Consider the following 21,239-nt stretch of genomic DNA (forward strand, 5'->3'; position numbering starts at 1 on the left):
TGTCTCCCGGTTCTCTGAAAGAGGAAGCATCTCCTGGGGCTGCCCCTGATCCTTCACCCTCCCCCTGCACACAGCACTGATTTCTGTCTGAGGGCCTGGAATTCCCACTGACTGGTCAGTAGAGGATGTGCAAAGCATTTCTATGGTGATGAGGTGAACGACACAGGGCTGAGCCCATCTCCAGCGCCTCTGTTCCTTGGGCGGCTATGAGGCTGGTGTGCTTGGCACCGTCTGTGCCAACCCTGGCCTGCAACTCCCTGCCCCCCACCGTGATTCTAGCAATGCTCACCGGCCATTTGGTGATGTCATCAGGCCATTCATGGGGATCCATCGATGCTGGCTGCTCACAAACCCTGAGGCAACAAAATCCAACAGATCAGCTGGACAAACCAGGCAGCAGCAGACAGGCGCAGGCCGGGGAGGAGAACCCCCACTGCCAGGAGCTACAGCACCATGCTGCTGCCGCAATCCCCAGGGTTTCCTCCAAGCTCATGTGCAATGTCTGTAGGGCTGAGGACAGGTTAGGCTGAGTCAGGGATCGCTCAAGGTCAGATGGTCCAAGCTGCCATTGGCAGTGTTGTGCCACAGGAACCGAGGCCTCCGTATTGAGAGCACTTGTCATGGTGCTGTGATGCTGACTGAAGTGCAGTCACTTGAAGGGGAACACCTCGACTTCCTGGTGCATTAGCTGATTCTACCAGCATCTGGGCCACTTGCTGAGCAGCAAGCTGGCTGGCCAGCTACCTGACAGAGCACCCCAACTCTGCCCTGTCTGCCAGCTCTCAGACTCCTCTCCACGCAGGGCCAGCCCCACACCCAGCTACCAGCAATCCCCCAATGCACATTTCCCCCCTGCACAGGGAGTCCCAGGGAGATTCTCAGGAGTCTGGATGCTCCAGTGAAATACATGGCTCCAATAGAGGGCAGGGTGGAGCCACAGGAGGGGAAGCGACAGGCCAGCCAGGGTGGCTCCCATGGATTGTGGGCTTCTGTGGTATTTGCCATAGTCACAGAGCTGCATGCAGGTGGGGCCTGTGCTGCCAGCTCAGCAGGAAGCAGCTAGGAAGGCAGGGAGACTGCAGAGTGGGGAGCAGGGGATGGCATGCAGGGCAGGGCAGGTGCAGTGCAGGATGGGATGGCTCAAGCAGGGTGAATTCCAGCAGTTCTGAGCCAGGCACACAGGAGCTCCCTGCCTGGATGCTGCTGGGAGCTCAGGGAGAATATCAAGCACAGGCTACAGGCAAAAAGAAAAGGAGTACTTGTGGCACCTTAGAGACTAACAAATTTATTTGAGCATAAGTTTCCGTGAGCTACAGCTCACTTCATTGGATGCATTCAGGCTACAAGCGGACAGCAATGCCCATGGGGAGGAGGAGCAGAAATTAGACCAAGTATCCAATTGGTCTCTAAGCAGCACCACCCTTCCCCACAGCCCCCACGCTGTGCCCCGTTCCCTGTCCCCCTGCCCAGTGACACTCCACACCCCCTTCCCCACCTCTACCCAGTGACACGCTGTGCCCGCTTCCTCTACCCAGTGACCCTGTGCTCCCACCTGTGTCCAGCAGAGTTTGCCCCATGGTATATGAATGCATCAGAACCTCTCTCAGCTCCCATATTGGGGTAAGAATCTAATCATGCTCCTTCCTCCAATCAAGGCCCAGAGCAGTCTCCTTCTCCAGCTGTGGATCCACTCCCCTTGCCTGGCCCATTCTCCAAACAGCCTCTACTTCCTTAAGAAGCCCCAGGATAACGAGCTGTCCCACCCACTCCGCACAATGACTCCTCTGACTTGTTGCACAGACACGGCAGCCCCTGACGGTCACCAGGCGGAGAGAGGCTGAGCTAGCCCTGAGCCAGGCAGTGCCTACCTGGGATCCTGGTGACAAACAGATCCGAACTGTCTCTTGCCTCCTGCCAGTGTTGGCGTGCTGGGGTGGTGGGGCCATTTCACCCACACGGCCAGGGTGGACTGTGCAGGAGAGAGCAGAGGAGGCACGATTGAGCACCACAGGGCCCAGGAGCTCTAGGAGGCAGAGGCATTCATAGAGATAATCTGGGGGTGGGGTGGGGGTCACAGTGACTGAGCAGGGAACTGGGGGATCAGAATGAGATGGGGTCACACACGCTGAGTACGGAGACTTTTGGCAACCGGCCTACAAACTTAGCCTGATTGTGAGCTCAGCTGAGAAAAGTGAGGGAAAGTTTACGAACTGTTCCAATAAGCAATAACAACAAATGGCGAGGGGGAAAGGTATGAAAGGGAGGGAGACAGGCCGAATTAGTCCAAACGAAGAGGCCTATTACTATAACTCAGGGACTGTGTTAAGATCACGTTTGTGAAACAAGAGAAGTGCGAGATCAGAAATCAATGGACCAAAATTGGTGGGAAAGAAATTAGGTCTAATTGTTGAACAAAATAATGACGTGACAGGCTATTTCTCCCACCACTCCCTTTCGGGGGTCCTTTAAAAAAAAAAAAAAAAAAAAAACACACTTCAGGGGGAAAAATCAAGAAGCTGCCAACAGCTGAGTGGGAGATGGGTGGACCAGAAGGAGTAAGTATTACTATTATGGCTGCCACCCCCACCATTCTGGGACCCCGGGATGCACCAGGACACAGTTGGGCCTTTGTCATCCTGATCCTGAGAGATGCCCTGACCAGACTGAGCCAGAGGGACCCAGCTGACACCACCACCTCCACAGGCTTCAGCTAAATCCCAGACGCCTCCTGGGATGTGAGACTGTCACACACGCCTCTTGTGTCTATCTTTCCTTCCCCACCTTACTTCTTCCCTTTCCTATCTCTCTTCTTTTCCCTTCTGTCTAACCAGAGTCTGGCTTAGCAGCCAAGACTGTATATTTTGCAACACTGCTATAAGCCTGTGACCAAAAAGGCATTTAAAAGCAACACCCTGAACATGATGCTGGTATGAGTTTGCCAGGTCTCAGCGTGGCTGATCAGACCGTGCACTGCACCTGTGTTTCCGCAGTAGCAAGGCTGCAAGTGAGGCAGTGGCAGAAGCTGCAGTTTCTATCTTTGCTGTCCCCTTTGTGTGTGTTTGTCTTGTGTTGCCTTCCGGGAAAGGGGATCAGACTTTCCCAACAACAGCTTGAGCCCAGCTCAACTGACTTCTCTATTCCCCAAAAGGACAGCTATTACCTGCTTTGATACCATCTCAGGGACTCTCAAACAAGATTTTTTTTCCCTTCTAAAAACTCTTCCTAGCTAGAGGAAAAGGGAACAACAGAGGTTGTTAAAATTACATTTCAAATGTTTTAAACTGTTTTCTCTTTTCTGAATCTTAATAAGGTCATGGGATGTGTAGTGGTGTGTTTGCCATGGTATTAAGCAGGTGGAAGTCTGCGTCCCCCAAACCCTGAACGTTGTCAGACACTGTTTAACACCTTTGACTCTTTGGGCCCATTTATTCCATCTAAATGAATACAAGACCCAGGTAGGTGGGAGGCTGCAGAGGTCCACACCAACTGGGAAGGGAGGCTGGAGGTGTCACAGCTGCCAGGCAGGCAGGGAGACTGGCCTAGGGGTCCCATCCGCAGGCGTGATGATGAGCAGTGAGGGAGGAGAGGTGTGCAGGGCTGTGAGTGGGTTGCAGTGGGGGCACTCACAGAGCATTCCTCCTCCGAGGTCTGCACACAGCCCGACTTGTCGTTGCGCACACAGCAGGCCGAGTGCTTCTCCTTCTCTCGCGTAGCACTGATGAAGTTATGCACCTGCTGGTCCTGCCTCATACATGGCGAGAACTTCGCCCCCAAGTGGATCAGGGCCTCCTGGAAAGAGACAGGGCTAGGAGCTCAGCTGAGGGTCATGCAGGGGCCAAGGGAGGTCTCTGGGGGAGGAGAGAAGGAAGAGGCTTGGCAGCAAGGGGTCCAGGAGAAAAGGAAGGCAGGGGGAGGCTGGGCAACAGCTGCCTCTGGCAAGTCAAGGCAGGCGGGGATGAAGGGGGAGGGCAAGGGGCTGGGCACAACTAGCAATATTCACACATAATACATGATCCCAAACAAGTGTCGTCAGTCTCCGCAAACAACAAGGATCATCTTCATCCTGTGCAAGGTCCCCCTCATGCTGGTGGAGGGGAAAGCCCCAGTTAGGGCGGCAGCCACCCCTGTTGCACTGACCCCTACAGGACTTGGTATGTCCCAGCTTGTGCCCCACAGAGGCAGAGCCAGCTCTTCAGCAGGGCATGCCCCTGGCCAAGCTGCAAAGTGCCAAGCAGCAGAGGGCAGACCCCATTGGAGACACACCACATGCTTCCCTAAGCAGGGAATGAGCCCATTTTACAGGGGCACCCAGCGCAGGCAATGCCACTCTGATGGGACCCTGAAAAGCTTGGCTGGGCCAGGCCACAAGCCCACTAGGAAGCATGTCAGAGCACAAATCGCCAGTCATGGGACCTGAGTGTCACTGGACACGCCCTGGCTGGTCAGGCCCTTGCACCAGGCTCACCGCTCTATGCAGAAACAGCAGAGCTGCTGAGCCCCGCAGATGAAGGTGCGGGTGTACTATCTGCCCCAGCGCCAGGGACCCAACCCCAACTGGTGGGACTCACCGAGCTGGGGCCAATCCAGAAGTTTTCTTGTTGCACATATTTGACGTTTTCATAAATCCCCCTGTTCATCAGCACCTGCAAGACAAGAAAGCAGCAACCCCCTCTGAACCACATGGCCAGCAGGGCACCACAGGGCGCAGGCGCAATGGTAAAAAGGGGCACTAATTGGGAAGGAGCAGTGGAAACCTGCAATGCCTGGGGTAGCGGAAGCCCTATAGCAGGTCATCAGGCTCAGGTTTCTTTTAATCCAGAGCTCTCCAAACAGTCCCCTGGACCAGAAGGGAGTGGTGTGCACATGGCTTGCCCTGGCCTCTCAATTGATCTCCAGAGCCTCAGCTTTCATTAATAGACCCCTTCACCTCCATCTGTTCTGGTTGTGAGAAAAAACCTTGAAAACATGCCCCAAGTGTGATGGATGCAGCAATGTTTGCCGAAAGTGAACCCAGAGTGGTGTCCTGCCCCGTTCGTTTCACTGGTGCGGACTCAGATGCCTGGGATGCTGCTCTAAATGTCACCCTTGGAAACTGCTGCATTGCACATCAAAGCACGCAAGAAGAGGAAGGATCATACTACGATTATCTACAAGTGTCTCCCAAAGGGGAGGGGAGGGAGGGTTGTGTGGGCCCTTGTCAACACATGGCCGGCTACAGGAGGTGGGTGGAGATGTATTTTCTTGAAGGGGGACTCAGCTTCCCAAAATGTGACACCCCGTTTTCACCCTTTGGGAGGAGCAGGATGATGGGCCAGGATAGAATGCTGCAGCCGCTACAGGTGGGTTGGGATTTGTTTGGATTTTAAGGGAAATCCTGTCTCTGTGTCACGAAAAATAAATGTTTCCCTGCTGTGAACACCCTTCTGGGCTCAAGTGAGGAGGGGAGAGCGCTGTTAGATGTTAACTGGTGCCAGAGGACGCACAAACTTGAAGGGACGTGTGGGATCCTGTGCAAGGGAACTAGTACAAGCACTTCAACACAGCCTGCAAATCTAGCCCTTAATACCTCATGACATTGTAAGGTGTTATCCCAGGAGTCCTGGCTGAATTCCAGCTCTGCCCCAGACCCCAGCCTAGGATTCCACTCAGACACCTTCCTTCTAACCCGTGCTGTGGGGGCCAATGGGCCGCCAGGACCCTGCTCCTCAGGCTGAACAGTGCCACGTTGCTGCTATCTGACAGATGCAGAAATTACCAGCCCTGATGGGCTTGTCTCCCATCACTCAGTGCTAATGGCAGGAAGCCAAAGCTCACAGGCAGGCAAGCCCAACAGGCAGGTTTGTCTGCCCAGGCAACATGCTGCCCTTGAAAATCAGCCAGGCCTCTGCACAGTGGGGAATTTACAAGTCTGCAGATGTGTACGTGAATGCATGTGCGCTGTGTGGCTGCAGGTGTGAACATGGGCAGGTGCATAGGCCTGTAGGTGTGCGTGTGCGTGCAACTACAGCTGCCAGCCCCTCAGGTGAGCACATTTGGCTGCCAGCTATTGGCCGTTGTCAGGAAACGCACTGACAAGTTACAGAACGTGGGGAGAGGTCAGGGACTCTGGTAATAAACAATCGCTGCGAAACAAGCACAGTTCATACCGATTGGCAGAGGATTTACTCACTGAATCTACGGTTTCATGTTGAGAAAACCCCACGGGGGCAATGCCATAGATACACACAGCAAGGATTGTGATGAGCGAATGCACAAAGGTGACCCAGTAGGTGAAGAAAGGCCTAGACAGGAGATGGAGACAATCACAGATCAGAGCCAGGAACAAGATCATGTTCATATTTTCTGGAGGTGTCTTTGCTCCTGGAGCATAAGCAAAACACCTGCTAATTTACATGCACTTCAGTCTGAAAGGAGCTTTGCTGTGACCGGTAATGCCTGGGCCCCACGCACAGGTGAGCAATGGTCTTTTCTGGTTTTCATTAGCACAGAGGACCAGCCACAAGCCGATTCAGAGCTGGGACAAGACTGGAGGAAATGTTTTGGAGGGAGGGAGGATTGGAACCCGGGGTCACACCCTGCCATATTCACTTCTTATGAACATTTGTGCAAAGTTTCCGTGACACAAAATGTCAGGCCTGAAGCCTAAATCCATTTTGTGACTAAAAAAATTCATCAGGGAGGAGGAAAAAGGAGGAGACGTCTCAATTTCCCTGTCAATCTGGCTAATAAGACAGGTGGGTCTGTGCAGAGGACCATTCTCGTCAGCAACTAGCAGATGTGCTGGGCTGTCAAAGCCACACAGGCTCCAGGGTGCTCATGGCAGGATTGTCCCAATGGGCACCAAGGAAATGTGTTGAGTGGAGGGGTTCAAGGAATACACAAATAATCCCCACTGCAGGATGCATGTCTCACTCGGCAAGTGTCACACACGTACTCGCAGCGGGTGAGATGCATCCCACCCAGTCGGGGACATGCTAACCGGCTCATTGTAGCCTCTTCCAGCAACCCTTGCTGTAAAGGGGCTCGCTCCTCTCACCTGTGGTCGTCCATGTCCTCAATCTGCCGTTTCACGTAGCTGTCTATGCGCTTGCGGTAGGTGCGGTTGGTCAGCCTGCCCACCATGCCCAGTCCGTATGGCCTCTTCTCCTTGGCAAAGAGCTTTCTGACTGGGACGGCGATGCGCTGGCCGCGTCGCTGAGGGCTCATGCTCACCACTTCCTGCCGTAAGCGAACCTTGGGTTGGGGCAGGGTCCCTTCCTTCTGTTTTCTCCAGCCTCGCTCCAGGGGACTGGAACATAAAGCAAGACAGCAATGCTTTGCTTCTGCAGAGTGCAGCAGGGAGCAAAGGCCGTTCCCTGGGCTATGGCCACAGGGTCAGAGAGGGGGACAGGACAGCAGAGCAAGGGCTGGAGGGCTCCTTCCTACCCCAGCTATTAGCTCCTTGGAATTACGGAGCCAGGAACCAACCAAGCTCTGTTGTCAGAAGCTGGTTGGGGCAGGTAACTTAGCACTTGGCTCAGAGACCCCAGGGATTCCTAACAGACAGTCTGAACGCTCAACCCCCAGAACATCTGTCTACGGGGAGGAAGGAGTGGGGGCACTGCTAGATTGCACAGGAAACCCTTCCCTTCTTGCCTTTGCACCCAAGCCCCATCTCATCTCAGCACTGCCCGACCTGCCTCCCCATTCCCCACCCTGTCTCCCTAATGCCCCGTCCCCCCAATGTCTGTAGTGATAATCAATGTGGGCCATTTCCAGCAGTTGACAAGAACGTCTGAAGAACAGGGGAGGGGGAGGAATAAACATGGGGAAATAGTTTTACTTTGTGTAATGACCCATCCACTCCCAGTCTCTATTCAAGCCTAAGTTAATTGTATTCAGTTTGCAAATTAATTCCAATTCAGCTGTCTCTCATTGGAGTCTGTTTTTGAAGTTTTTTTGTTGAAGAATTGCCACTTTTAGGTCTGTAATCGAGTGACCAAAGAGACTGAAGTGTTCTCCGACTGGTCTTTGAATGTTATAATTCTTGGCGTCTGATTTGTGTCCATTGATTCTTTTACGTAGAGACTGTCCAGTTTGCTCAATGTACATGGCAGAGGGGCATTGCTGGCACACGATGGCATATATCACATTGGTAGATGTGCAGGTGAAGAAGCCTCTGATAGTGTGGCTGATGTGATTAGGCCCTATCATGGTGATCCCTGAATAGATATGTGGACACAGTTGGCAATGGGCTTTGTTGCAATGATAGGTTCCTGAGTTAGTGGTTCTGTTGTAAAAAGAAAAGGAGTACTTGTGGCACCTTAGAGACTAACCAATTTATTTTCGCTCACGAAAGCTTATGCTCAAATAAATTGGTTAGTCTCTAAGGTGCCACAAGTACTCCTTTTCTTTTTGCGAATACAGACTAACACGGCTGTTACTCTGAAACCTGGTTCTGTTGTGTGGTTGCTGATGAGTATTTGCTTCAGGTTGGGGGGCTGTCTGTAAGCAAGGACTGGCCTGTCTCCCAAGATCTGTGAGAGTGATGGGTCGTCCTTCAGGATAAGTTGCAGATCCTTGAGGATGCATTGGAGAGGTTTTAGTTGGGGGCTGAAGGTGATGGCTAGTGGCATTCTGTTATTTTCTTTTTTGGGCCTGTCCTGTAGTAGGTAACTTCTGGGTACTCCTCTGACTCTGTCAATCTGTTTCTTCACTTCAGCAGGTGGGTATTGTAGTTGTAAGAACGCTTGATAGAGATCTTTTAGGTGTTTGTCTCTGTCTGAGGGGTTGGAGCAAATGCAGTTGTATCGTAGAGCTTGGCTGTAGACAATGGATCGTGTGGTGTGGTCTGGATGAAAGCTGGAGGCATGTAGGTAGGCATAGCGGTCAGTAGCTTTCCAGTATAGGGTGGTGTTTATGTGACCATCGCTTATTAGCACCGTAGCGTCCAGGAAGTGGATCTCTTGCATGGACTGGTCCAGGCTGAGGTTGATGGTGGGATGGAAATTGTTGAAATCTTGGTGGAATTCTTCAAGGGCTTCTTTTCCATGGGTCCAGATGATGAAGATGTCATCAATGTAGCGCAAGTAGAGTAAGGGCATTAGGGGACGAGAGCTGAGGAAGCGTTGTTCTAAGTCAGCCATAAAGATGTTGGCATACTGTGGGGCCATTCGGGTACCCATAGCAGTGCCGCTGTTTTGAAGGTATACATTGTCCCCAAATGTGAAATAGTTATGGGTGAGGACAAAGTCACAAAGTTCAGCCACCAGGTTTGCCGTGACATTATCAGGGATACTGTTCCTGATGGCTTGTAGACTCCAACGAGAGACTGCTGAATTGGAATTAATTTGCAAACTGAATATAATTAACTTAGGCTTGAATAAAAACTGGGAGTGGATGGGTCATTACACAAAGTAAAACTATTTCCCCATGTTTATTCCTTCCCCCCGCCCCTCTTCCTCAGACATTCTTGTCAACTGCTGGAAATGGCCCACCTTGATTATCACTACAAAAGGGTTTTCCTGCCCCCTCCCCCCAGCTCTCCTGCTGGTAATAGCTCACCTTACCTGATCACTCTCATTACAGTGTGTATGGTAACACCCACTGTTTCATGTTCTCTGTGTGTATAAATCTCCCCACTGTATTTTCCACTGAATGCATCCAATGAAGTGAGCTGTAGCTCACGAAAGCTTATGCTCAAATAAATTTGTTAGTCTCTAAGGTGCCACAGGTCCTCCTATTCTTTTTGCGAATACAGACTAACACGGCTGCTACTCTGTACTCTGTGTCAGCAGCTCGTCAGGCCTGACATACTCACTACACCTAACACACTGTTGTCACAATCTGTATCTGACAGGTGGCATGTAAGATATCATTAGAAAACAAAGAACTCACAGATCATTAATATTCTTGCATGATGTATGTATAGGGTGTGTTCAGAAATGTGTGCTAGAATTATATACTTAGCATGTGTTTGTCAAGCAATGCATAAGCACTTTGCCTTAGACACAGGAATGTGTATTTGCTTTTCTGACTGGCCTGGTTGACAGGCAGAGACAATGAAGGTCCATTTACATATTAGGCAAACAAATCCCCCAAGCTACCAAGTTGGGGAGGAGACAGCATGGCATCTACACAAGAGCAGGAGAGAGAAAATTGGTCTGGGTTTTACATTTCAAAGAATACACTGTAAAGGTTTCATCGTCTACAAAGACAGGGGGCTGATCCTCAAGTGATAAGCAATTGAATCAACTGACTGTATGCAATATCAAGGTATTATAACTATGTAGAGTGGGGTCTTTTAGGAAAGCCTGTGACACACTGGTGATTAATATCAATGAGAAATCTCTGCATTAACACTATATGAAAATTACAAATACTCACTGATATTACATTTTACAGTCTGTGACCAAACAAAGGGAGAAACAGGTCTCTACCAGACAGGGAAAGGCAGCTATCTATCTGTCCCCAATGAAATTAAGCAAGGTGTGACCAAAAACAATGGAAGCCCCATTAACACAGAAATCAGCAGGTGGATGGGAATCCCACAAGAAGGAAAGACCTTGAGGTCATCCTGCCTGTAATATGTAACCTATCACTTAAATCAGCTTCTGTGCAAGATAACTGACAGACAGCTAATGTAACTCCAATTCTTAAAAAAAGGGCTCCAGAGGAGATTCTGGCAATTACAGGCCAGTAAGGGTAACTTCAGTACCAGGCAAAGTCATTGAAACTACAGTAAAGAAGAGAATTATCAGACACATAAATGAACATGATATGTTGGGGAAGAGTCAACATGGCTTTTGTAAAGGGAAATCATGCCTCACCCATCTATTAAGAATTCTTTGATGGGGTCAACAAACATGTGGACAAGGGTGATCCCGTGGATATAATGTACTTGGATTTCAGAAAGTTTTGCAAGGTCCCTCACCGAAGGATCTTAAGCAAAGTAAGCAGTCATAGAATAGGAGGGAAGGCCCTCTCATGGATCAGTAGCTGGTTAAAAAGATGGGAGACAAAGGGTCAGTTTTCACAGTGGAGAGAGTAAATAGCAGGGTCCTCCAGGGATCTGTACTGGGACCAGTGCAGTTCAACATATTCATAAATGGTCTGGAAAAAGGTGTAAACAGTGAGGCGGCAAAGTTTGCAGATGATACAAAATTATTTAAGATAGTTAAGTTCAAAGCTGACTGAAAAGAGTTACAAATGGATCTCACAAAACTAGGTGACTGGACAACAAAATGGCAGATGAAAGTCAATGTTGATAAATGCAAAGTAATGCACATTGGAAAACATAATCCCAACTATACATACAAACTGATGGAGTCTAAATTAGCTGTTGCCACTCAAGAAAGAGATCTTGGAGTCACTGTGTTCTCTGAAAACATCTGCTCAATGTGCAGCGACAGTCAAAAAAGCTAACCAGAATGTTAGAAACCATTAGGAAAGGGATAGATAAGAAGACAGTAAATATCATAATGCCACTAGTGAAACCCATGGTACACTCACACCTTGAATTCTGTGTGCAGTCCCATCTCAAAAAAGATAGATTAGATATAATTGGAAAAATACAGAGAAGGGCAACAAAATGATTCGCAAAAAGAAAAGGAGGACTAGTGGCACCTTAGAGACTAACCAATTTATTTGAGCATAAGCTTTCGTGAGCTACAGCTCACTTCATCGGATGCAACAAGTACTCCTTTTCTTTTTGCGAATACAGACTAACACGGCTGCTACTCTGAACCAAAATGACTGGAGATATGGAACCACTTGCATATGAGGAGAGATTAATAAGACTGGCACTGTTCAGTTTGGAAAAGAGATGACTAAAGGGGGGATATGATAGAGGTCTATAAAATCATGAATGGTGTGGAAAAAGTGACTAAGGAAATGCTATTTACCCCTTCACATAATACAAGAACAAGGGGTCACCCAATGAAGTGTAGGACTGGAAGGGATCTCAAGAGGTCATCTAATCCAGTCCCCTGCACTCAAAGCAGGAGTATGTAATAACTAAACTATGCCCGACAGGTGTTTGTCTAGCCTGTTCTTAATAACCTCCAATGATGGAGATTCCATAGCCTCCCTAAGCAATTTGTTCCAGTGCTTAACTACCTGGACAGTCACGAAGTTTTTCCTAATGTCCAACTTAAACCTCCCTTTGCTGCAATTTAAGCCCATTGCTTCTTGCCCTGTCCTCAGAGGTTAAAAAGAACAATTTTTCGCCCTCTTTCTCGTAACAACTTTATATGTACTTTAAAAGTGTTATGTGTCCGTCATCGTTCCCCACCTCGCCCAGACTTCTCTTCTCCACTCTAAACAAACCCAGTTTTTTCAAATTTTCCTCATAGGTCATGCTTTCTAGACCTTTAATTATTGTTGTTGCTCTTCTCTGGACTTTCTCCAATTTGTCCACATCGTTCCTGAAATCTGGCACCCAGAACTGGACACAGTACTCCAATTGAGGCCTTATCAGTGTGGAATAAAAATTAATAGGCAGCAAGTTTAAAACAAACAAAAGGAAGTATTTCTTCACACAACACACAGTCGACCTGGGGAACTTGTTGCTAGGGGATGCTGTAAAGGCCAAAAGTATAAATGGGTTCAAGAAAGTACCAAGTAAGTTCATGGAGGATAGGTCCATCAATGGCTAATAGCCAAAATGGTCAGCGATGCAACCCCTTGCCCTGAGTGTCCCTGAGTCTCTTACTGCCAGAAGATGGGAGTAGACAACAGGTGACGGATTTCTCTATAATTGCACTGTTCTGTCCATCCCCTTTGAAGCATCTGGCACTGGCCACTTTGAAGACAGGATACTGGGCTAGATGAACCATTGGTCTGATCCAATATGGCCATTCTAACATTCTTGTATTATCTTATGTTGCCTCTCTAAATAAAGTCACTGAACTCTGGAAGATATAAGCAAGGACAGAGGTCATCTTTGGCATCCATCACCAGACAGACACAAGGGCCCAGAGCTCTGCAAGCTGAAAAAGATGGGCCCTTCAACCAAGGAGGGGCTGAAGCCACTGGAAACTGAATATAGGTGAGAAACCTGCTTAGGCCAAGACCTTTCACCTAGGAAGACAAAAGAAGCCAGCCTCTTGTGCTTTTGTGGAAGGCCCTGACTGAGGGAAAGTCAACCACGGCTGGAAAGAAGAATGACTGATGAGAGAAACCATCTTTAACAAAGCCTGTACCTTGCTAGATTAAGTTTTAAACTTTAGATATGTGCTTTCACTTGTATTTTCTTGTAACATCTCTACTTTTATTTCTTTTACTTGGCATCACATAACCTTTGTCCTATTAATAAATTTGTTTTTGGTTATTTTTGTGGTTTTTTTCTTATAAACCAACTCAGTGCTGTGTTTGAAGGAAGGGTGTACCTCCCCCAGTTAATAAGCTGTAATGTGCTTTTGTCTCTTTAAAGAAGCAAACAAACCTTATTACTTCTCAGAGTGGCCCAGGAGAGGGCTGGACATTTCAGGGCACACAGTTCTGGGAAAATTCAGGATTGGGAGTGCGTTGGGGTCACCGTGCAAGTAGCGACCCAGGTTGGCGGAAACCACGGTAGGGCTGTTGTGCTGGAGGCAGGCTGCTGGAGTCAGAGTTGCTGCTCCAGGGATGCACAGCATACAGACCTGCGTGTTCGTCTGCTGATGTCCAGGCTGTAAGCCACAGCAGCAGGGCGTTACAGGCAGGCCCCTCACTGAACTGCACTGCACCCCAAAATGTGACAATGCCTGTGCACCACGCACCTCAGATTGGAGAATTCTTGCAAACAGTGTCCGTTGGTCGGTGCCTATCCCCTTGCCACCAGTGTGCTCCACGCCGAGGATATAAGAGGTGGTGTGGACAGATGCCTCTCCAGTTCCGTCTCTCCTGTGAATGCAGACATGATCTGAGGCAGAGGGGAAGGAGGATGGGTAGTGGAATACCTATAAGAACTCCTGCTACCACAAAGTAAATTCCCTTTCTTCTTCAAGCACTGGTCCCTGTGTGTCTTCCACTGTGGGTGTCTGGCAAGCAGCACTCAGAGAGGAGGAGGATGCAGGTGGTATGGCTGCCTGTAGAACCGCCATTCTGAAGGATGTGTCAGCGGCAGAGTCTTGGGGTGGGATCCAAACTCTTCAGAGTGGACTCTGCTCTTGTGCTTATGAGAGAGTCCCTTGCTCTCATGTGGAAAACCTGTCAAAGGGTCCCTGGCCTTGCTCTTTCCTGCTCCTGTGTCAGGCCTTGTGCTAGGAGGCGTGCTCGTCGATGTACGGTGGGGTCCCCAGCCTGGGTCCGACTCAGGCCTCACAGCTTTCACCATGAGGTGCTTTTTAAGTTGGAGTTCTGGGTCTGGCTGGGGAAGGAGTGGTACATATTGCACTTGGTGGAGATATGCACTTCTCTGAGGCAGTGTATGTATCACTGGTGGTCATTGCTGACCAAAAAGAAGCAGGGAGAGGAGACATTGTTTCCAAATACAGGTATTCTGGGCATCATCTAATTCCTGTACCAGGGAGGCAGGAGGTTTTCTGGGAAGGGGATTTAAACTACTCACTAACTATACTAATAAAACCCATTAACAATAGCTTCACTACAGAGCTAAAACAGTAAAATCTTTGACATATTTACAGGTTTGAAGACAAGGACGAGGCTGAAGAGAAAGGAGAAGCTCCAGACACTGGAGATTCTGAGTCAGGCCAGGAGGCAATAAGAAGGTACTTTAGAGGCAGTTGGTGCACACAGCCTCTTATGGCCTTGGAGTGGAGCGTGAGGATGGCAAAGGCAGAGGCGTAGGCAGTGGACACTGCTTGCAAGAACTCTCTGGTCTCAGACGCATTTGCAGCGCATGCTTATCCACAGTGGATGACACATAGGGGCTACCACTCAAAGAAGAACCAGAGCACAGCCCTAGGAAATCTCTTAACTGGTTCCTGGAAAGCCACCACAACAGAGCATGAGCTTAGGGTGGCTTTATGTTCTCTGGTATCTTCGAGTGACTGTTGCGGCTACCAGTAGTATCAGACTGTGTCCAATGGGGATCCACTGCCCACCACATCACTTAGTTGTGGTGTGGTGGGTAGTGAATATTGTGAGTGCTCAACTCTTTGGAGTGTGCATTAGGGAAAGAAAGAATCCACAGAAAATTAATAAGTGCACAAATAACACCCCCAAACTTTCCTGTGTGTTTGTAGGTTAGTTTCTGTGTTGCAAAGCATAACAGATGATGTTTTAAATGCTCAAAAGAAATTGAATAAAACAATCTTTGTAACCTTTAGGGATTCTCAGTGTATGAATGATTCGATACAAACCCTTCCAAGACACTCTGAGAAGAAGACTGTGTTACGTGTCACTTGGAAAATCATTCTTCTCGATGAGCAATATGGATTCAGATTTGACCTGTGGCCTAGCCTTGAACACCTCTGACTCTTGGGAGTTTGAGGCGTTTCTATGTGTCTTTAGAGAGAGGTACTGCCCTCTAAATTTCCTGCTATGAAGTCTCCGATTTGGTTTATGACCAGGTGCATACCTGACTCCCTGAACTGGCACCTTCAATAGTTTGATACCGTTCCCTAGAGTCTGAATTAAATCATTTTTGCTTTGATAAATAAAACCATTAAAATGATATAAAAATGGAAACACTGGGAATTAGTTTTGCCCAAAAATTGGATCTCATATTCTCGTTGGAAAAGTGGTGAACTCCCAGTATTACTTCCAGCATCTGTGTCACAGCTGGTAACATTCTCAATAACATGACGAGGGAAAGCGTTAGCACAATGAGATGGATTGTGAGCAGCAGAACCGCGACAAGGTCCTTCCCCATGTCTGCTGTGCATTCACACCCTGGTGAACTGATAGAGCCAAGAACAAGGCTGCCCTCTGACAGTGTGAGGTGCCAGTTACTCAGGGAGTCTCTGACTTATCAGGAAACAAAAGGAAATGACATAGTTTGATTCCTTGCTAGGGTGAGGAACCAGTTACTAAAAGGAACAGTCACAAGATTGAAATGCCCACAAGCTGCATGGAAATTTTTTAAAAACACCATAATAGAGGCTCAAACTATATGTATACCCCCAAATTAAAAAAATAAATAAAAAGGGAAGCAGACCCAAAAAATGCCACCATGCCTAAACAGAGTAAAAGGAGTGGTTAGAGACAAAAAGGCATCTTTTAAAAACTGGAAATCAAATAATACTGAGAAAAACAGAAAGGAGCATAAATTCTGGCAAGTCAAGTGTAAAAGTATAATTAGGCAGACCAAAAAATTTTTTAACCAACTAGCAAAAGATTAAAAAATTGCTGTTAATTTTTGTAAGTACATCAGAAGCAGGAGACTTGCCACATAATCAGGGGGCCACTGGTCAACAGACGTGCTAAAGGAGCACTCAAAGAAGATAAAGTTGTTGCAGAGAAGCTAAAGAAATCTCTACATGGATCTTCACTGCAAATGATGTGAGGGAGATTCCCACACGAGCATTCTTTTTAGGTTATATATCTGAGAAATTGTCCCAGACTGAGGTATCAATAGAGAAGGTTTTGGAACAAATTGATAAATTAAATGGTAATATGTCACCAGGACCAGGGATATTCACCCAAGACTTCTGCAGGAACTCAAATATTAAATTTCAGAACTACTAACGGTGGTATGTAGCTTAGTGCTTAAATCAACTTCAGTACCAGATGACTGGTAGACAGCTATTGTAACGCCAATTTTTAAAAAATGCTCCAGAGGTGATCCTGGCAATTATAGGCCAGTAAGTCTAATTTCAGTACCAGGCAAAATTATCAGACACATAGATGAACATGATACATTGGGGAAGAGTCAGCCTGGCTTTTGTAAAGGGAAATCATGCCTCACCCATCTATTAGAATTCTTTGAGGGTGTCAACACGTGGACAATGGTGATCCAGTGGATATAGTGTACTTGGACTTTCAGAAAACCTTTGATAAGGTCCCTCACCGAAGGCTTTTAATCAAAGTAAGCAGTCATGGAACAAGAGGGAAGATGCTCTCATGGTCAGTAACTGGTTAAAAGATAGGAAACAAAGGGTAGGAATAAATGGTTAGTATTCACAGTGGAGAGAGGTGAATAGCAGGGTCCTCCAGGGATCTGAACTGGGACCAGTGCTGCTCAACATATTCATAAATGATTTGGGAAAAGGGGTGAACAGTGAGATGGCAAAGTTTGCTGATGATACAAAACTAAAGATAGTTAAATTCAAAGCAGACTGGGAACAGTTACAAAGGGATCTCACAAAACTAGGTGACAGGGCAACAAAATGGCAGATGAAATTCAATGTTGATAAATGCAAAGTAATGTACATTGGAAACCATAATCCCAACTATACACACAAAATGATGGGATCTAAATTAGCTGTTGCCACTCAAGAAAGATCTTTAAGTCATTGTGGATAGTACTCTAAAAACATCCACTCAGATGTGCAGCGGCAGTCCAAAAATTTAACCAGAATGTTAGGAACCATTAGGAAAAGGATAGACTATAAAACAGAAAATAGAAATCCAAGCTACACCCATACCTTGAATACCGTGTGCAGTTCTGGTTGCCCCATCTCAAAAAGGATATATTAGAATTGGAAAAGATACAGAGAAGAGCAACAAAAATGATTATGGGTATGGAACAGCTTCTCTCTGAGGAGAGATTAAAAAGACTGCAATTGTTCAGTTAGAAAAGAAATGACTAAGAGGGGATATGACAGAGGTCTATAAAATCATGAATGGTGTGGAGAAAAAGGAATAAGTGTTATTTTCCCCTTCACATAACACAAGAACCAGAGGTCACCCAATGAAATTAATAGGCAGCAGGTTTAAAACAAACAGAAGGAAATGCTTCTTTACACAACGCAGAGTCAACATGTAGAACTCATTGGCAGGAGATGTTGAAAAGGGAAAAAGTGTAACAGTGTTCAAAAAAGAATTAGATAAGTTCATGGGGGACAGGTCCATCAATGGCTATTAGCCAAGACAGCCAGGGACCCATGCTCTGGGTGTCCCTAAACCTCTGATTGCCAGAAGCTGGGACTGGATGCCAGTGATGGATCACTCAATAAATTGAAGCATATGGCACCAGCCACTGTTGGAAGACAGGATACTTGCTACATGGACAATTGGTCTCACCCAGTATGGCCATTCTTAGGTTTAAGAGGAAACTGAAGACACAAGGTTCCATCCATGCATCATGGTCTTAAAGCACCAGGTCTTCCACTTGCTTGGTTTCAAATTAGTGTAATATCACCTACCATGTTACCCCATGGCATTTGAGCAGGACAATTCATAGTGAATATGGCTAGGGGTAGCCATTCTATCTACCGGTCTTCATGCCAATACCCTAGAGGACTGACATTCACACACTGCATTTTTGCCATGTTCTGCGCTCTTGGCACTCATATAACCCATTTAAACTGGTCTCTGTTTCCCCTTAAGAATGATACGGCCTCATAAACATGATGTGCAGGAACCCAACTTCATCATGCTGTTGTGCTGACTAGAGTTAAGTTAACAGAGTTAGCCCTTCATATGCACCAATTGTCTACTGCTCTCTGAAGTCGGACACTGTTTCTTAGGTAAACAAGAAGATTTCAGGTATGGGATAAACAGAGGGGGTGTCACGCAGATTGTGCAGCAGCCCTGGGGATTCTCCTCCCAGACAGACAGGAATACTGGGGCAGTGGCCTCTGCAGCCCCTCAGCCTTTCCATTCAAGGCCCTCAGCAAGAGGGCTAGTATTTAGCACTAGGCAAGAATCTGTGTGCTCTGCTGCTCTAGGCCTGCACTGAGCTAAACTGAGTCAATTGAGCTGAGGTATCAATCATTGCACAAATCAGGCCTGTGTATCAGATCCATTCCGAGGAGTACCAGCAGCGTCAGAGACACTAACTCCTCTGGGCTTGTCTTCACCATGAGCAATGGTGGCTAAGGCCTTTCAAATTTGTGGTGTGAAATGTCCTTCCCTTCCCAGATTCGGGACCACAGATTAGATTCTGCCAACTGTCAGGAAGATAACTCACAGCATCAGGTGGCTTCTTTCAAGTTCATTTTTGTCTAAGGCACCTCCTGTTAGATCGGCCTGATCCTGGGGTTTCACCTCAGAATCCTTGATCGCCGCTTCAGATGGAGATTCAAACACTTCATCGGGGTATGTAGAGAGCTCCTCATGGAGGACTCCTTCCTGGGCAAAGAAACATAAGTCCTTTCAAAGACATTCCAGTGACTTATTAGAGCAAAGCAACTCAAAAGGAAGCTCTGTCAGGAGTGGCACCTCTCCCTTGAGCCCACACATACTGCTGGGTGATAGAGTTCTTACAGCCTTTGGCTACTGGGGACAAAGCCAGCACTGCTCCCCTTACCCGAGCAAAAAACGAGGTGTCCAACTCATCGGGGAAATCCACCGTGTCCTCCTCCAAGAAACTAGCTGGGGTGAAGCTGCGTCGCTGAGCCCTCCTCAGGGTACTGTCCTTCACAGAGCGGCCCTGGAAGAGAAGGGAATAGCATTCAGTCACAGAGAAATTTGACCCCACAAACACCTAAGAGTTCTGCAGACCCTGCTTCTTCAGAGGCTTAGCTGTGTCAGGGAGTCACCAAAGTAAGTGCAGCAGATCCACCAGCCACTTGACACCCTTCTAGTGAGACTTGTGAATCCCACATACTAGTATTTCCAAGATGGCAGCACCATCCCTTTCAGCTGAGCTAAATGGTGCCTTCTGCAGTATATGAATGCTCTAACATGCTTTTTACAAAGGACCATCACCCATTCAGAGCCTAGCTTTTCCAAACTTCTCATCCAATCAGAGCCTAGAGCTTAGCTACTGCTAACCAAATTTTGTAAAGAACATTTGAGCCTGTTTGTTGTCAAACTTGAAGCACTCAGACTGACAAACTCTTGGCAGGTCTTTATCTGGTCTACTCCACTTCCTTCTAGGCATGGGCAGGAGACACAGTGCAAAGCAGTCAGAACAGTGACTCCCCAAAATGACATAGTGGAGTCCCATTTTACACCTCCTCCCACCTCAGGAATCCCATAGATGGTGCCTTCACCCGAGACCTCCACCCTGTCCCCACAGGAATCCTCCTCAATCAGACAGTACCTTCACCAGCGCTGCTGCTGCTCGGAAGCTCATTTTGGCCACTGATTCCCGTTTCCGCCGTCGTGGTAAGCGATTAAACCCAGACCGAGAGCTGGTGAAGGAGCACAGTGATGTGGCACCTGGAGTGATTGGTGTGTGAGGGATGCTGTATCCATCATTATCATCAGCCATACGGAATGCTCGGCCTCGTGCTAAAGGGTCTACAATCTGCAGTCGAAGAGAGGATCTCAGTTACTGTGAGAAACTGGGAAGATCTCAGCATGCTCTCAGGCAAGGAGCGAAGACCTGTGCCTCATTCTTGGGGCCCTTTTCTCCCCTCAACAAACACAAAGAAACATAGGAACTGCCAGACTGGATCAGACCTGGGCTTCATCAAGCCCAGTATCCTGTCTCTGACAGCTGCCAGCACAAGATGCTTCAGAGGAAGGTCTGGGATAATCTGTAATCCATGAAGGTCACACCGTGAGCCCTGAACATGAGGTTTTACATTCCTTCCAAAATTTTTATCATTAACTGTAACAAATATGGATAAAAACACTATCCAGAGGAGTGTCCAATCCTCTTTGACTCTTCTTAAATTCTTGGCTTCACCAACGTCATGTGGCAGTGAATTTCACAGTCTAATTATCTGTTGTGTGAATGAGAGTTTTTTCTAGGCCCTCGATCACTCTTTGGCTTCCTTTCACAGATTCCAAGGCCAGATACCACTGCGATCATGTAGTATGACCTTCTATATAAACACAGGCCAGATAACTTCCCCAAAATAATTCCTAAAGTAAATTTCTTCTCTGAGACCCCTCTCACTGTTCAATATCCTTTTTGAGAAGGAGTGACCAGTGCGGCATACGCTGTCGAGATGGACTTATTTACACAATGCATAATAATGTTTACAGTAGCATTTTCCATCCTGTATCCTAACATCTTGTTTGCTTTCTGGACCACAGTTGAACAGAGGTCTTTATTGAGCTGTCCTCTGTGATGCCCTGGTCCTTTTTGTGATTTAATACAGCTAACTTAGAACCCTGCAAGATGTGTAAATAGTTCACATTTTCCCCTCCAATATGCATTACTTTGCAGCACATACCAGCATCGAATGTAAGCTACATTCACCCAGCTTAGTTAGGTCTCTGAAATTCCTCCATTCCTAAGCAGCAGAACACAAAAC

General features: G+C 47.6%; 1 protein-coding gene across 5 annotated transcripts in view; it reads right to left on the reverse strand.

The window, feature by feature from the left end:
- The window catches only part of RHBDF1 (rhomboid 5 homolog 1), a 112,612-nt gene that overhangs the window by 15,990 nt on the left and 75,383 nt on the right, over positions 1-21,239 (reverse strand). For all 5 annotated transcript variants that reach the window (XM_075132833.1, XM_075132834.1, XM_075132832.1 and 2 more), the window contains 9 exons: positions 20,075-20,281; positions 19,337-19,459; positions 18,998-19,158; positions 7,037-7,288; positions 6,170-6,281; positions 4,569-4,643; positions 3,628-3,789; positions 1,869-1,969; positions 290-353 (listed from right to left, as the gene is read on the reverse strand). In XM_075132833.1, coding sequence (XP_074988934.1) covers positions 290-353; positions 1,869-1,969; positions 3,628-3,789; positions 4,569-4,643; positions 6,170-6,281; positions 7,037-7,288; positions 18,998-19,158; positions 19,337-19,459; positions 20,075-20,281 — 1,257 coding nt within the window. The remainder of the gene's footprint in view (positions 1-289; positions 354-1,868; positions 1,970-3,627; positions 3,790-4,568; positions 4,644-6,169; positions 6,282-7,036; positions 7,289-18,997; positions 19,159-19,336; positions 19,460-20,074; positions 20,282-21,239) is intronic.

The sequence above is a fragment of the Caretta caretta genome, chromosome 10 (assembly GCF_965140235.1).
Source record: "Caretta caretta isolate rCarCar2 chromosome 10, rCarCar1.hap1, whole genome shotgun sequence".
NCBI classification, from domain to species: Eukaryota; Metazoa; Chordata; order Testudines; family Cheloniidae; genus Caretta; species Caretta caretta.